At 39.7% G+C, this 18,655-nt stretch overlaps 1 protein-coding gene across 2 annotated transcripts in view; it reads right to left on the bottom strand.

Moving 5' to 3' along the window:
- Positions 1-18,655, bottom strand: part of BNC2 (basonuclin 2) — a 423,821-nt gene that overhangs the window by 231,340 nt on the left and 173,826 nt on the right. Inside the window, exon 5 of one of the 2 annotated variants that reach the window (XM_040962742.1) lies at positions 17,137-17,220. The exons of the other annotated variant lie outside the window; for it this stretch is intronic. Within the exon in view, the coding sequence (XP_040818676.1) occupies positions 17,137-17,220 (84 nt within the window). The remainder of the gene's footprint in view (positions 1-17,136; positions 17,221-18,655) is intronic. 2 annotated transcript variants of the gene reach the window in all.

The following is an 18,655-nucleotide window of genomic DNA, read 5'->3' as shown; positions in this document are numbered from 1 at the left end:
AAAGAGCTAAGGCCATGAAACTATTACCATGCTTTGGTTGTTTATAAAGGAATGGAAATGAGATGTGGTGATCAACCTGTTTCAACCAAGTCCTCCTTTGTAATAACAGCCTCCCTTTCTTTAACAGCTAACCAACAACATTTGGAGTGCTGTCTCTGTTTATTCAAGGGTTTTGTTTTTTTTTTTTTCTCTTTGCAAATCTAACTAGCCCATACAAGAATGACGTCCACAATCAGGCTCTTGTTATTTCTACACTCCACTCAATGGAGATAGGCAGTATAAACAACCCTGGTATTGTTACTGGACAAGATAATCAATAACACGTTTAATTGGAAATTAACAGCAGGACTCTTCTCAGTGCCAAAAGCAGTCATTTGAAGTAGTCACCTTCAACAGCCAAAGGAAAGTGGATTCCCAATTAATGGAAAGTGAGTTTTATCAGACCAAACAGTACTTTCCATTTCCTGAAAAACAGAACAAAATACTTTGTCTTCCTATGCTAGTCTATTTTTTCTTAGCTTATGTGTGTATCATTTAGATACAAACAACAAAATGCAAAATGCATTGCTACCAAAACTTTTATCAGCTTCTCAACATGGAAACTAAAAAGAAAGGTGTGCCTCAAGTATACACAGAAGAAAAAAAAATTAGGGTGAATTGTTTGAGAACCTATTGTATATAAAGAACTATTCTGGACACCATGACAGCCAAACATGAATACAACTGAATTTTTACCCTCAAAGAGAGCTTTGAGTTAAATTCTCTTCAGCTACTTCTCTTAAACTGTCCCTGTGGGAACTGATCATTGCTTTGCCTGTCCTCTCTGACCCCAGTGTATGAAGATCAGCATTTATCACATTTGTCCACTCACCATGGAATTATGAGGCACCCTCCTTCTCCATAATATACACAGTCATGAGTGCAGACACTGGAAGTGAACAGGACTCGGCAATCCTTTGGGAACATCGCAGTACACTTCCAACACATTACTTAGCACACAGCACAGCTTACACAGAACTATCAGCTTATTCCTATTCATTTCTATATATCAAGGTGACACACCGTAGGATCTCAGTATGTTAATACAGTACCCTATGAAAAGATCCTTAGATGAGAAACCAGAAGACCAGGTCATGGCCGCAGTTTGTCATTATGACACCTGGAGCCACTCCACACCCTCCCCCCCAACAAACAAGGAGGTGGTTGTCCTTGCTCCAGGTGATCTCAGGGTCTACTACAAAATGAGTGAATATTCTGATTTCAATGTGAGCGGGGTAAACATATTTTAAAAACTCAGGATCTGCTTTAAACTAGTTTAAATCTACCTAGGCTATGATTAGTTCAATGACTCGGCCCATGCTGAAAACACATCTTGAAACATTATTGTAACCATTACTGTGGAATTTACTTTCTGATTTTGATATATGGAGTTCTTTTGTCTCCCCCTAACCATCGATGTATAATTTGGGTCTACTGTATTCATTCAAGAAGAATTGGTGGGGTGGTGGCTGTTATTTTGGAGAAGTGTGTAATCTCTGACTTTCTCTAGTTGGGCAAACTGCCCGGTGAGTATCAATTTTTTTTAAAGCTACCAATATGGTTTTCATAGATTCACTGATTAAATGATTAGAATTCAAAGCACGTTTCTCCCAGGGTGAGCAAATAATTCACAACAATTCATGTACATGCAGAAGAGATGACAATGGATCAATCCGTATGTGAGTAAGTAGACATGGTGGATTACTGCTTCTCCTACTTCTACAGACCCTCCCCCAACACTCACACAGACAAAGAGAGCTTTCAGATGAAGAAAAATTCCTCTTGTCAAGGGGAGTTAAAATTAGTCATAATACCCACTTTGGGGACTTGGGGAGACTTACTGTAAATCAGCCACTCAGGAACCACATTTGACCTATTTTGGTTATAATGTCACAATATGTTGCCTAATCCTGTACATATTGATTAAGCCTTGGTATTATAATGGAAAGCAATTGCCATACATTCAAAGTGACCAACCACAAAATAGAAAAGTATTCCTGAAGAGCCCGCAAAGGGAATAATGGTCCTTATAACTTAAAATCCCTTACCTTCTAGATGGCATAGTTTACAGCATCATTAAGGTTGCATTTGTCCCCAAAGGTGCTAGCATATCTTTTTTTAAAAAAAGATTCATTTATCTTTATTGGAAGATAAGACACACAGAGAGGAGACAGAGAGGAGACACAAAGAGGGCAATCTTCCTTTCTCTGATTCACTCTTTAAGTGGCCACAACAGCTGGAGCTGCGCTGATTTGAAGCCAGAAGCCCAGAGCCTCCTCCAGGTCAAGGGTACAGGGTCCCAAGGTTTGGACTGTCCTTGACTGATCCCCCAGGCCACAAGCAGGGAGCTGGATGGAAACCATGCCAGGATTAGAACCAGCACCCATATGGGATCCCAGCATGTGTAAGGTAAGGACTTTAGCCACCAGGCTACCCCAGGTGCTAAACTATCTTTTCTTCAGGTCATTCAACTGTCCAGCAAAAAGTTTTGAAAAGAAAACTGAATTCTTTATAAAAAGCAGGATTGGGGCCTGGTACCGTGGCCTAGTGGCTAAAGTCCTCACCTTGAATGCACCAGGATCCCATATGAGCGCCGGTTCTAATCCCGGCAGCTCCACTTCCCATCCAGCTCCCTGCTTGTGGGAAAGCAGTCGAGGACAGCCCAAAGCCTTGGGACCCTGCACCCCTGTGGGATACCAGGAAGAAGTTCCTGGATCCTGGCTTTGGATTGGCATAGCATCGGCCATTGCGCTCACTTGGGGAGTGAATCATCAGACAGAAGATCTGTCTCTCCTCCTCTCTGTATAGCTGACATTCCAATAAGTTAATTAATTAATTAATTTAAAAAATTAAAAGCAGGATTGCCTATTCTGAACTAGAGCAAAATAAGTTAGAACTGTGCACTGGCTAATAACATAATGAAAATAAAATCATATTAAAACCTGCCTCATTGTTGCTTCTTTCTCCTGGTCTTTCACCTTTACAATGCTATAACAATTTATTGAAGGAATTATGGTGTTGTACATCTCATATGCAAGGGATTCCTTCCATATCTCTATTATACAGAACTGTTTTCTACCTTCTCAAAATATCATTCCTACAAGGAGTATGTGTTTATTTAAAAACAGGAACGGCCAGAAGAAGCTGTCACCAAGAAGTAATTAAGATCAGTTCACAGACTTCACAGATTTCTAAGATGCAAAAGATGCAAGATTCTTTAACAGCAGCTTAGGACAGATGGCGGGAAACTGATGTTGCCTCATCTCTTCTGCACAATCCATGAGACCAGTTTCCCTTGCAGTGCCTGTCCCCGGCTCTAAAAAAAATATGTAACTATAATAACATGCGTAGTAATTGTATTACCTCAATTGAAATCAAATATTCAGTCAAGTAAATACTGAAAGCAAGCATAAGTTTTAATGTCACTGAGGAACAGGTTTCAGTTTTTCCTTATACTCTTCTCTAAGTCCTCACTAATCTATCACATGTCATGATTTAATAGGAACAGCAACTACACTTACTGGAGATCATAGGACCAAGTAGAAAACAGTGATGATACAGCTTCATTTCAGAAGGCCTGAAAGAGACCAAGCACTCTGTGGCAAAATCCTACTAAACAGTTCTTACTTTAAGAGCAAGATTAAGAAGGGGTGATAAGTCAATAACTCTCTCCTAATTGAAAAATAAAGGACATGGGGAATAAATGAGATGACACTTATAAATGTCTTATATGGCTGTATGGAAAAGCAGTGCACTCAGTGTCAATGAAAGACAATGCCTTCACCTATTCACTCTGGTGATAGTAGTGAATACCTAAAATCATCGAAGAGTTAATGCTCTCACAGCCCACTGACAGATGGGAAATGAGAACCAGTGGGCAAGCAGCTTGCTCATGAATGCCTGGGGAAACATACTCTCAGAGTGCCTGGAAAGCCCTCAGTGAAAGAATGGGTAACCATCAGCCCCAGTCCTGACCATCTTGCTAAGTCTTTTTGTAAGAGTTTGCCCTAGCCATCCATCATTCTTACTCCAGGATCTTTCCCTAAAGCAAGGTCCTTCCTGGAAATCACCATCTGAATCTTTCTGCAGGTTAGGTCTGCCCCTAAAATGACATTCTACATAAACAGACTAAGCGCTGACTGACTATCAGAATTGAAATAAATGATGTAGTGACATGATTTGCAGCAAGAAGGAAAGAATAAAGGACATAAAGTGGGGAGTAGGACAGAGCAGCAAGGCTGTTGGTCCTCCCAGAAGTACAGATGGCCTAAGGAGAATTGAGGCTCGACAGGAAGACCTGGACAAGTGTCACTAGTTCCCTTTCCCCAGTCAGTCTTTGCCTTTACCACCAGGGCTCACTTAGACACCGCAGACAGCACACAGCATCCCAGAGCTTCTCATCAGTTCAGATCTGGTCGTGTGCATCATTCCCAGATAAAAACAGACACATGCACTCACACTGTCTCCTCAGTTCTCTGAAACCTCTTTCCCATCAGATCTGAGAAGCAGGCTTCACATAGAGCAGTCTGACCCAGGGCTGGTCACCTGTGGAACTAGAAGGTGTCCTGTTCTACCATATGCCTGAACTCCAGTAGATCCCCTATTTTACAAAACCCATTTGACAAGCACTGTCCTGAACAACTTTCACAAAACAGACCAAACTCCATCAAATCTATCTGCACAGTTCAACAAGCACTGAAAACCCACGTTGTTTAATCCAGAACAGAGCCAAGTGTAACAGGGAAAAGGCATCCGTACACGTATTATAAGGTTGTCTTACGCCACATTTTCTCTCATTAAGCAAACTCTGAACAAATCACTCATGGGTGATTGGTCTGAAATCTTTTAGTGGTTACTGATTCACAAAACCACAGAACTAACACACACTCTGCTAACAGTCGGGGATGTTACTATGGCATCATGGATCATCACCATGCAAACAATGAGATCTGTGATTGTTCCAACGGGGAAGATACAAAAATAATTTTTAAAACCACCCAGCCAAATACCTGATTTATCAAATTGAAAGTGCTTAGCATCAATAAAGACCAAAAAGGAAGTAACCAATCTTAAATATTCAGGATGAAGCTGAGATTTTATCATATTGTATTCATGACTGTCCTTTTCATATGTTGAGGCATAAGCATTGCTCTAAATCTGTTTTATGAAATTATCTAGGAACAAAAGACTTGAGTCATCAAATATGATAAGAGGGACTTACCTATGACAATTTTTTCCTGTCAACAATTACATTATTACACACCATTGCCAAATTCTATTGAAGAACAACAGATCACCACAGAACAGATAAGCAACTGGAGAATATGCTCTAGAAAATGTCAATCTTTGATTTTCCAAAAGCAAAGTTTTCATTTTGGGACACCATGAAACCAGTTTTATGAAATCAGATAGGAGGAGACAGGGAAATCAGCTAGAATAAAATAATCTTCAGCAAAAGTTGTACAATCAAATCCTAAGACACTGAAAAAAAGTTTCCTTTACATGAGAATTCCTATGTAATGTTGAGATTGTTTTAGCATGTTTTTGCTTTCTGTTCCCTAGCTAACATAAGTGCATTCAATTCCATATACAAGAAACAGTCTTCACAGATGCTAGACATAGATTTAAATGACTAATAACTATAAACAAATTTCTTTTGCACATCAAAAAAGAGACTTTGTTTAGGAAATTCTTAATGGCTTAATTTGTAAGCAAAATTTTCTCTTTATTTAAGACCCACTAGCACAATACAGTTCAGTTGGAAGGCAGCAGGCAGTTCTTATAGAATGAACTTTGCACAGTTCTGTGAAAATACTATTTGAAGGTAGTTCTTTTTTTCTAGGGTCAGAAAACGAGTGATTCAAAAATAATGGGAGTATAAAAGAAAATGTACAGACACAAAGAAAAAAACAGCCACCCCACAAACTGAAGGGGGTAAGCAGTAACATTCTTGCTAATTAAAATTTCCAGTTCCTATGGGCTCCTATATACACAAATCCCAGTCAAGAAAGACATGCAGGATCAGACCTGTACCCAGAAAAAGTATACCATCATCACATTAATTGTATTATTACTTCATAATGCTAGCCAGCCAGGTTTACACAGAAGAGATTAAATAACAAGATAACCTTATAAACAATGCTCATTTCATCAGTGTACCAAATAAGTTTGATTTATATCATTGACTGCTCCTCTAATTAATTTATGCATCCACATGCTTTATTTTACACAGACAGACACCTACACTGGGATAGGGAGAGCTATGTTTTTAATGTCTTGAACTTTGAGATGGGTTCATGTTTAGTCTTCCAATGTTGCTGTTTTAGTTCCCCCACACTTCAAAAATGAAGTGACGGTTAAAATATCTTGCATTAAAAGCTGGAGCATGCAGAGAGAAAATATTTTATCAAATTCAATACCTATATCTCCTGCCAACAGCTATATATTTAATTTTAGCTGGTATAGATTTAACCCATTTCAATGTTCTAACCCTACTTCCTCTTACCAATATCCCACTTTGAGATTTCTGGATGTGAAAATTTTAGCTGGTAGGAAGGAGGGTCAACTAACTATAGAAATGAATTATTTTTGAATAATGTTGGGTTTGGATAATATTTTAAAACTGCACTTCAAGATGCTGGTTTACAATATCAAGTTCTAGCGGTAAGCAGTTAGAATGGGAAATTCCAGAGAGGAAGGAAAGTCCAACTATCCCAGTGTCTCAACAAGGAAGACAAAAACAACTTCTCTGAATCCAGACCAACATATAATACATAATCAGTGACATCATGGGAATGTGAGCACTCTCTTAAAACCCTAAAAAAGTCACACTGAAACAGGACTATCCTGGTGTCAGGATTATTTCGTGTAGTTATTTTACAACTTCCATGGATAGTTTCCATGTGGGGATATGGGTATCTGTTTAATTTTTTAATAGGGCAAAGAGAAAGGTTTTTACTTGTCTTTTATGTAAAACTTAATTCTAAGTATTTGATTAATGTTTATTTATAGGAACTAAATACAATAACGCATGTCAGCAATATGATCTGTTTCTGATTATCAACTCTTGGACAGCAGAGATCTCATCTGCTTAGCTCTTTTTTAAAGGATGTGAACACAGTACCACACTCCAAAAGGCACTTAAGGGTGGTTTTTATGACAACAACGACTTCAAGGGCACTTGGTCTGCTAATACAGTCACAATCTCCACTACGCATTCACCAAACACAAGACAGTCACACTTTTCTATTCCAGGCAATTTCATCTTCAATGATGGAATTTTTGCTTATGACACATTATTTTAAAATGAGGCATTGTGTAATTCCTCATGGTCAGCGGATTGTTTTTAAACAAGACCTAAATTCTATACTAGTAAGTGACACAAAAAGATGGAAAGAAAAAGAACCATACCCAAACATTACATTTCTTCACATCAAGTTAGCACATTTCACACGTTACACAGGAGGATGTGTACCTTTCATAAAAGAACCTGGTACGACCTCACAATAGCACCTAGAAATACAGCGGCTTGCATGCTCCATACACACACATACACACACACATGCCTTACTGCCATATGACTAGTACCTATGTTCTTATTTTACATTCTTTCAGATCATATTGAACAAGGGGCAAAGTTAACTAAATTTTCTGTGGCAAGAGAGTCTTGAAAATCTCTGTACAACACATATTAAACTCTAAAGGGATGGACAGGAGTAAATCTTATTTTAATGCCATGGACACAACAATATGTTACTAACTATATCACCTTAGATATTTTAAAATCTCAGGGGATCAGTTTCAAAAAATCTGCCAAAGGAATATACTGGGTTACATAATTTTAGACAACTGTCACATTTACATTTTGGAAGCATATGGAAAGCACTGAGTCTTACAGAATCAACACACAAAACAAGATTCCATTATCTTCACAAATAAAAGCTTTTCCTTTGCAGGGCTGGGCAAAGGGGTTCTAAGTGTTCCTAACATAATTTACTGTTTGTGACTAGCTCCAGCAAGACAATGCAACAGAACATCACTAATTATTTTTACAGACATACAAATATATATCCATATGAGCTATATGTGTTTGTATATACAATTTCCTGCACATGTACAGACTCCCCAAACAAACACCGAATTCTCTAGATCCCAGCTAAGGATCAAAATACTTCCTGTCTCGTTCTACTCTCGTCCCTCCTCTATGGTTTTACTATTGCTCAGGAACTTACACAAAGCAAGCACAAGCATCTTATATCAGATTTGATACACTAACACTGGCATGAACAGCTAACCTACAGTTGGTCATCTGAAATCTACATAAAATTTACTCTTAGAAACATTCGTATTGAGGGTGAATGCCGAATGTAGTTGGGTCCTTAGGCAATTCAACCTAAGTTTATTTGGCCTATAAAGGACCTGAACACAGAAACCAAGGTACAAGAATCCATGAGTTTAATGCTTAAGCAGCATTATGTGCAACAACAGTGTAATAAATAAGAAAGGTATTGAAAATACATAAGACCATCTACTTCACACCAGACCAACACCTTTAAAAGTAGAAAAAAAAATTAGTTTATAAGATTGTTTTACTAATGCCCCATCCAGTATGTATTTACAAATATACTTCAAAAAGAAAACCTCAAGCAACTGGTAAACATACTCTCATTTTCTTATTTGTTTTGTGAAACAAATGCAAAATACAAAGTAAGACAGAAAGAAAAACATATCTCTCTCTACAGTCACCATGAGCTCTTTGTTTTAGGGCACAGTACAAAACTGTTTTAAACTGAACATTTCAATAGTCAAAATATGAGAATTTTCAGGAAAAAAATTACTAATTTTTTTCTGACTGCCCACAATAAGTAACTAAAAATCTACTTGATAACAATGGCCTTCAGTGTTAGCTATATGTGTTAGGCCAAGTGCCTTTATGCTTATAAACACTATATTCTTCAATCTGTTCCACAGAGCCAGGAGGCACTGAAAAACTCAAGGCTTCCAATTCAATCAATGAAAAAGCAACCCAATGATAAAAACATACAGAAGAATTATGCTAAGCACTGGTTACTCTATTAGACTTCAAAGTGAGACTGAAGTTAGAAAACCCACGTGTTTCAATCTGAATGTTCTTCCCCCGTTAGGAGTACAGAATAGAAGGGAACCTGGAGCCCCAGACACCTGGCTGGCTTTCACCAATAATTTCATTCAGCATCCAGAGAAGGCAGGAGTTGTAAGTATTCTACATTCCTTTTTAAACTACTAATCAAGGTCCATTCACTTTTTTTAAAAGCAATCCACCAATCCCCACACAGCTTTAAGTTTAAAAATGCAACCTGATTTTTCTGATTTTACCAATTAAGAAATCCTGGATATCTCTTCCCTAGTAACAGGGACTCTAAGATAAGTGAAAGCATGATCGTAGTTCGCCTCTGCGGAGGATGGAGAAGGAGAGCTGGCTGGAAAGGGAAACAAATGTAAAACTAAAAATTTAAAGTGAGAATAAAGAAAAGAAAAACACAAAGAGGAGATGAAGGAATAGAGCAGCTACGCGATGAGGAAAAGAGAAAGCCAAAGAGACAGTAAGGAACGAGGAAGCAGAGAGATGAAGCACCAGCGGTGAACAGGCTGGCGTCCAAAGCTTGCCAGAGCGCCCAACCACGGCCTGTGTCTCTTTTCTGACACGGGGATTACCTCTGATGATTTTTCTCAAATGCTTTCAGTACCTAAGCAGTCTCATTTTTCCAATTCATGTTTACTGTTAAAGTTCAAGTTTGAAAACGATGCTCTGTGTAGAGGACTCACTTTTACTTTAGAAATATTCTTTGGAACCTATACACCATGGCTTAGTGTAGTGCACAAAACCTCAGAGTTGCCTCGACATTCCAAACCCACAAGTGTGTCCTTCAAAAAGAAATGAAGGCTGTCTCTTCCCATAGCATATGAGGCTCATGTGAAATCAGTGTTCCCTGATGGTGAAATGTTTTAAAATGACATTCCTTTTTGTGTGAGATTAATCCATCACCCAATGCAGTTGTCTTTACTCACATATAAAGAACATGATGCTTCCCAAGTATCTAGGGAACATCCACGGTCAGTTATCAGAAAAAAAAAAAAATGCTCTCCCACCTGCAGCTTCTATGTATAGCAAGTGCAATAAATGCTGTACTCACAGCCAAGCTTCTCAGAGTAGTGAGATGTGTTACTACAGCCTGGCATAGCATCTCCTGCCCCTTGACCTGATTCCTTCAGCCCATCCAACCACCCATCCACTCTGTGTACCAGTAAATGCTGATGCTTTCTATATTCCTAATAGTAAGAATGCTTTTATATAAAACCTCACTATCACAGCACTTTGATACATTGATCCTACAAACTGTGGAACTCTGTGAAGCGGTTCAACACGATGTCATCACTAGACAGCAACTTGTTTCATTTACAGTATCTGTTTCACTTCTACTCATGAGCTAATATAATTCAATTTTTTTAACTGCACACAGGCTGCTAGACACATGTGCCTGGCAAATGGAATCTGAACTTAGCTTAACAGCCTCATTTATTCCTGATGGTTTAAATTATTTCATCACAATTAATGACACCCCCTCAGCTTCCTGTGCAGCACTGCCAGATGTTCAGAGACCACAGAGCCACTCTCTTCTTTGACGGCTGGTGACAAGTCGTCCTCTGAAGGACGTTCCCTAGGTGCGCCGGCCGGATGACACCTCCGCGGCTCAGCACCTCTCTGCTTCCCCGAGTAACCATGGAGAGGAACATGCAGCAAGGCTTGAGCAACCAGCCAACGCATTTGCGAGGGCAAATTATGTGAAGTGATCTAAACTCGCAGGAACTTGGCTCCTGCCACAGGAGTTCCTAACCTTGTTGTTTTATGAAAGAGCTCTTTGCCTCCAACTTCCCAATCACTGGCATCCACTGAGGACCTAGGGTGGCGTCAGTCCTCGGGGAATGTCAAAGAACAGGAATAATGCAGAGCTTTCCACAGAGACCTTGCTTGTTGTTGAGCAGTTTGCAGTAGGATGTTGTTTAAACTTAGCCTCCTTGATTGTGACCATTGCCTTGTATTGTGAGAGCGAACAGTGTGAAAAGACTGTCTTCTGCCTCCACTGTGATTACCCTGATCCTAGTCCATAACAACATGCAACAGAAACGTACAACATTTTGACAACTTGCGCTAAACCCATGGGCTCCCTTTTCTTGGGCATTGTAGGATTCATCTTTTCCTGGCTTTTGTTTTTTATGTGTGTGTTTTTGTTGATTGCTGTTGCTTGAAAGCCAGACATCACACTTTCCTTATTTTGTTTCTGAATGGGCACAGCTACTTACCTTCTTTAATAGCAACAACAACAACAACAACAAAACACACATAAGTTTTTCCTCAGGGCAGACACTGAGAAACTAAACTTTCACATTTGAATTTCACATAAAAATATGCATACATATTCACATATTCACAAGTAGTAGCTTCGGAAGGTAGCAGAAACAGTAAACACAAGAGCACTTTTCCAATAAGAATCGAACACTACAGATCTAATTTGGAAAGCATTTCCATAAACTAGAGAACATGTGGCAGACATTTTATGGATTATTTTTTAAACGCTTTTAAAAAATGCTGATCTTATTCAGGGAATAAGGGGCCTTTCCGTTTGCCAAAAAGCGTAATAGGAAAACAGAGAGGCCACCTGTGTCAGCCCACCCTATAGTATGAACAAGAGCTATAACGGGTATTTTGGAAAATATTTTCAAACTGAGATGAGAGGAGGAAAAAAAAAAATCAGTATCAATCCAGGGCCCAGGGAGATGCAAAAGGCTTCTGTGTGTGTTAGTGATTATGTGTGTGGCCTGCACGGGCTAATTTCACACGCCCCCGAAGCTCAGTGTACTTTCTCTTTTATGTGCTACTTGTGATTAAAACTAGGGCCTCATCCACATCACTTTAGACAATGGACACAAACATGAGGTCAATAAATCAAGCCAAACAAGCTGAATTTTGCCCTGCATAGAAGACTTTTTAAATTCTACATGCCCTCTGAATTCTGCTGGATTGTCCATGCTGAACAGTTGCTTATGAACGTGAGTCTCCTGGGAAGCCCTATGAGGCTGGCAGCCTAGTTTTGACCAGAACTGAGGCGCTCAGCGGGGAGCTGCAAAGGTGGCATTCTTGCAGCTAGCAGACAATAGCAAAATCTTCGCACTCCCAGTTACATCAAATTTTCCATGAACCAAAACTAAAATACAGAGTTCAATTACTGAGAGGTAGATAAGTAAAATAAACAACCAATTTCATACAGTGAAGAGAGGAGAGCGTCATATGGTCCTCATTCTGTTGTCTCCAAACACTTTATCAGAGAAGGAAAAGGAGCTGCGTAAACTTTAAACTCTCATGTAGGGATGTATTGCTTGTGTGTCCCTGGCAGATGTGGAGAGGAGATGAAATGGGCAAGGGAGAATCAAATATCCCATCGCTGCAGGTTTGCTGAGGGGAAAAGCACTGCACAGATCTCACATCTGGCAATCATTTGTCAATAGCTGGAAAAGAACGGCAGGAAACTTTCTGGCTCTTGGAGAAGATGAAAAGACAAAAACCATGTGTCACACACACACACATACTCACACACTCACTCTGAAATGGTACAATGACTACTATACTTATACCCTCCCCCTTCTCCCTAGCTTTAATGATCTTCAGATATACTCCACTCCACGGTCAAAAACATGCAGTCACTTGACTTGTTAAAGCTGCAGTGTATGTACATTTTTCAAATAAACCCCAGGGCTGATATTAGAAAATCAAAATCAGTCAAGCCTAGACTGCCTGGTACTTTGGGCAGGAATCCTTGCGGTTTAGTCAATAAACAGCATCTGAATGAAAGACACCACAGTAACTAGACAGTAACGTTTTGAACCGTTCTTAACCTAAAAGAAGGGATTGGGCACTGGTGCCCTGGTGACCAAGGATGGAAGGCTACCAACCCACTTAGATCATTCGACTTGTGACATGGCTCTGTTCAGCATAAGGTCATCTGTCATTTCTCTCACACACACGGAGGTGAAGTTATAACTTAGGAGAATACTGTAGATGGATTTGGGGGAAAAAAACTGATTTTTTCTTTTTAGGCCCTAATGATACCCATTTTAATAAGTTGTTCAGAGAAACGTCAGGGTCTGTTTAGGAAATAATGGTGTTAACAATACAGAGAATTTGCTGGTTTCGTTCTGAGTTCATAAAGATGACCGACTTTGTCCCAGGAGGTTTATCATGCAATAAAAAGTTTTCAAAACACCCCACACAACATTAATACCACACTAATTAACTTCTCCAAAATCACAGGTATTTGAGCATGTGCACAGTGATCGATAGACTTCAACGGGCAGCTTCTGGTTCACCCGTCCGCTGCATTTAACCAGGAACGGCAGCCAAGCTCGTCCCTGTGAGTCCATAAGTGAATGCTGCAGGTTGTTTAATAACCTGGCAAATTCACAGTAGCTTGTCAAATTATTACAGGAACAGTGTCATCACTAAACAAGCCTGATCACGGTTAATTACAATGCAGACCAGAGAGCAGCCACAATTGTTCATTAATTACAGGAAGCACCTCATTTAAATTTTATGGAAATTTACACTTGCACCCCGGTATGTCTGGAAAAAGAAGTGAACCTTCATGCATTCACAGAAGAAAGGAGTCTGTGGTTTATGAAACATCACAGTAAATTGTGTCTAATATGGTACTGAAATATTGGTTCATTATTTACTCTAATTTCCTAAGCACTACAATGGTGAAAAATATCAAGTCAAACCTCACATCTTAAATTCCCAACCAAGGAAAAAAGTGTGCTAAGTGGGATGTAACAATAGAGGAGGTACAGACTAAGGCACCAAGGCATTTCTCTGATTAAAAATAAAATATTTACCACCAATTAAAAGAGGTCTAAACTAGAACAATCATTTCCTAGAAGGTATTTGTATAAAAACTTCCTGCCATTCTTTGCTGCTGTGCATCAGTTAACCTCCCCAGCTAGAGTACCCACTTCCACACTACTTCAAATGCTGCTCAAAAAAGTTAGCTTGAATCAAAGTCTTGCTTTCCAATGATTATTCTCAATCAAGTGTATTAGTACAAAAATATGACAGAAGACCTAGGGAAAAATCAAGTACTGTACACACCTGAAAGATGACAGTCACTTAAAATCAAAGATACACCTATGGAAGAGTGTGAGAATCTTGTCATTACTAAATCGTGAACCTGCTAAGAAACCTGAAATGTTAGGGTTAAAAGACAAATGGCTCAAAATGAAGGCAGGAATAGGAAGGGGCTGCACCAGTTGTGAGAACACAATGAAGGTAACTCAGGCAGGAGTGTGTGTGTCTGAAAGAAAATCCTTCATAAAAAACAAATGAGCAAACAAACAAAAACCTAACGGATACAAGTAAATGACAGATCCTAAGCTGAACTGTAGAGGAGGCTCCTCTCAGAACCAAGGGAACCACACAACAAATCCTCTGGTGGTCAGCATGCCTGGCCCTGGAAGAAAGCCTGAGGTGCAGGCAGTGTGCATGCATGGCTCTCGAAAGCCAGCAGTGAGCTTCTATAACAGAGTTAGACAAAAAAGCAAAAAATATGGCTCAATCCCTACTGCACACACACACACACACACTCTGGGTTGCGGAAGAAAGAGTATGCAAGTGCAGGATAAATATTGTAGAAAGAACGAAGACTCTAAGTTAAAAAATACTCCTGGAATTATTAGCTGGTGAAAAATATATTAGGTGTCAAGTTTATTATGACTGGCACAATATGAGTATATACCAGTATTTCTAAAGAAGAAAGGGGAAGAAACAATTTTAGTGGTTCTACTTAATTATCAATTCACCACGGCTGACAATTTTTTAAAAAAACTTATGTGTTTAATTTATTTGAAAGGCAGAGAGAGAGAGACAGAGAGACAGACAGACAGAAATATTTTCCATCCATTGGCACTCGCCAAATAGCAACAATTGCTGGGACCAGGCCAAGCAGAAACCAGGAGCCAATAACTCAATCTGGGTCTCCGACTTGGGTGGCAGGGACTCAACTACTTGGGCCATTGTCTGCTACCTCCCAGAATGTGTATTGATAAGAAGCTGGAATCAGAAACAAAGCCCACACTTGAACAAGACTCTGATATAAGACGCCGGAATCCTAAGCAGCATCTTCACTGTCAAGCTGAACGCCTGTCCCAACTGACCATTTTCTAATAGATTCACCTTCTCTCCTCAGTACACCACAACAATCTCACAAGATGAGTTACAGAGTAGACAGCCTCATTAATGTCCAGGATCTTGGTCCTCCTTGCAAGGTCCATGCTAAACTGTAACCCTTAACTATCAGTTTCACTGAAACTTCAAAATACACATTTTTGGTAAGTCAAACTCATGTGCTTCACCAATCTTTTTCTGCTTTATTTCACATTCTCATATCTGTAGAACTATTTCTTTGTGCATCATAACACAAATTATCTAACAATAACCCATAACATAACCACCATTGCAGGCAATGGGTTTGAAAAACATCACTCACCCTATACAAAGAGGCCAAGGATTAGATTCTTCTCTTCCTCTGGTATGAAACCTCCTCCAGCACTGCCTTTATAAAGTGTCACCCACAAGCTGTTAGCTTTCTATAACAAGGAAATCCATGATCATGGCTCACATGTGTCACACCTGCTTTTTTGTTGTATCACAGCCATCCACCAACTAGACAGTATCAGCTTGGGGCACAGCGGTATGCAGGTGGTCTTCCCTAGGCCAAGAGCAGGTGTGCAAGTGATAGTATACCCTTCAGCACAGTAAAAATGGAAACCTCCCCCGATGGCCATTTCCCACTGTGAAGAAGTCAATTTTTAAAACTGTTCTTTCTTTGCTCACATGGGTGGCTAAATCAGTAAAAATGATTTAAAGCAGAGCCCTCTGCTCATCCAATAAGCCTGAGAACTCTTAAAAGTAATTCCAAACACAAGTCCCTAAAAACACAAAAGCATGCATTTACTCATGCTAAGGGATGTCATACATGTTGAAACCTTAGCCTGTGTCTACACATCCCTTAAATATCAGCAGGTAAATGGGCAACCAGCCTTGTGGCACAGAGGCTTAGGCTACTGTTGGTGATGCTAATATACCATGCTGAAGCATTGGTTAAGGTCCTAGCTACTCTACTTTTGATTCAGCTCTCTGTGAACGTACTTGGGAAAGCAGCAGATGATGGTCCAAGTACGTGGACTCCTATTTCCTATGGGAGAGACCAGGAAGGAGCTCCAGGCTTCTGTCTTCTGCTCTCTGTCTAGCGTGGACCTGGCTGTTTCCCTCACTCCTCTTACTCTCTGCCTTTCAAATAAATAAGTGGATCCCTTAAATATAAAAAAGAGGTAAATGTAAGTGATGGCATACTTTCATCTAAGAAGCCATATTTATATTTTTAATTTGTAATATCTGGAACTGCTACTAATGCCTCAAGTCCAAAGTGAAATGGACCCCAAGCCAATACTTCTGCAAAAACTGCACTTTGCACAAATCTCCCGTAACCATCATTTAATTCTGCTTTTCTTAAACCATCCTGTTGAGTGGTTTCTGTTCTTCTGAGTCAAGAAACCCAACACAGCAAGCACAACTCACTCTTATGGATAACCATGTTAGCACAGGGTCAGTGACGTAAAAGCTGATATTATCTGCATGCCTGTTATGTGTCACGCACAGTGCTAACTCCTAGATAGGATGAGCGTTTTTGATAAATCTCCATTTCAGAGATGAAAACACAAGAATCATGCAGTCACATAGAAAGGTCTCACATTTTATCAGTCTAGGTAATCAACCTTTGGAGGCTCCACCCTAGGCCATCACAGTACATATCATTTGAATGAGCAAAACAATCTCCAGTTATGGAAAATTCATCCTGAAAAAATGTTTTTGCTAAACATATGTGACACTGATGCTTCTTTGCACCTGCCAGAATGATTACCTGTTCCTGAAGGCATTTAAACACCAGCATGACCCTCAGGCACCACTGTCTGCCACACCACCCACAGCTGATAAAACAGTAAGACTCCAACCTGGACTTCCAGCCTCTGGTCTGGCTCCTCCAGGTTTGGGCAAAAGTCTGCACCCAGCACTCTGCCAGCACATGCCAGTGGAACCTGAGGGAATACGGCCAGGTTAGAAGCTGGATATGAAGGCTGCTGGGAAACTGCACACATTTGACCTAGGCAGAAAAATGGACTTCCCAATTGTAGGTCTAAAACAGGCCCTCACGGCTTAACATGGGTGACAAACCCATTGTAAATATCATACACATAAAATTCATTGACTATCAAGAGGTTAAGTTCTGAGAATAAAAGGTGCACATATATTCAACTCCCTTCTGCACCCAAAGAATGCAGCATAGAGCAGCCACATAGACAGTGGATCTGGGGGTGGGAGGGCGGGGAGAAGCAATGGAAAGGCAAAACTAAAAGGGAAAAATCCTAAAAGTTTCTACTGGACACCAATCTTCTCTTTTTTTCCCTTTAATTACCATATACAAGAAGTAAGAAAATTGCATTCAATATGCAGAAATCTAAGTCGAGGTTTTTCAAAAAGCATTCTACCTTCACTACCTTCATGTATCTGTCCGTACGTACTGACTCTTGGCACTTGTACCTCCACTGAGCACTACCACATCGGTTCCTCTTCTTTTTCTATCAGAGAATTGCTTGGGTATTTCAGTTTGATTTTTAAAATTCAAATTAAAATCATCTGTGCCAATTCATGTTTTCTTTGTTCAGAGGTCAGCTTTTAGTCAAGGACATAACCTAAGAAGGTGTTTTCTTTCTTTTAACAAGTTTGAATAAGTTTAACTTCCAGGTTCATAAGTGAGTATCACTAACTTCAGAGAACACTCTTCAAACATTTTTGGGCCCAACTCTCTCATTTTTTGCTGGTTTCCTATTTTCCTTCTGCTCTTGTCTGTAAGGCGAAATGGGCAGTACATCATCTGCCTTAAAAGTAAATAAGCAATCTTCACACATGAGTGTCACCAACTGGTCTATATACCAATCAGCACATGGCACACACATTTACATTAACCCTTTCTTTTCCCTTTTACTGGTCATGAGCATTTGTATTTTACGATTAAAAATACTTGAGGCTGAGAGTAAATAAACAACTAGCTCAGAGTCACATGGTATAAGTTGCAAAGTCAAGATTCAAATTGTGAAATGAGAAGGAAAGAAAATAGAACAAATGTTTAAATTCACTGAGAAGGGGAAACATAGTGGCACACCAGCATCCACTATCGCTGCACAGTTCAAGTCCCAGCCATACCGCTTCAGATCCAGCTTCCTGCTACTGTGCCTCTCAGTGGCTAATGACCCAAGTACTCAGGCTCTGGTCACCCATGTTAGAGAACCCAAACAAGTTCTAGGTTCCTGGGAGTTCATTCTGGCCAAGCCTGAAAAGCAGCAACTATTTGGAGAGTAAACCAGCAGATAAAAGGTCTCTTTTACTGTCTCTCTCCATCTGTCTCTAACCCTTTGTCTTTCACATTTACAAAAAAAAAAAATTAATAACTACATTTAGTTGACATTCATTTCA

This window comes from Ochotona curzoniae, unplaced genomic scaffold (genome assembly GCF_017591425.1).
Source record: "Ochotona curzoniae isolate NIBS_2020 unplaced genomic scaffold, NIBS_Ocur_1.0 scaffold_3208, whole genome shotgun sequence".
Taxonomy (NCBI): Eukaryota; Metazoa; Chordata; class Mammalia; order Lagomorpha; family Ochotonidae; genus Ochotona; species Ochotona curzoniae.
The sequence above is the reverse complement of the archived record's forward strand: the minus strand, read 5'-3'. Positions and strand labels throughout refer to the sequence as shown.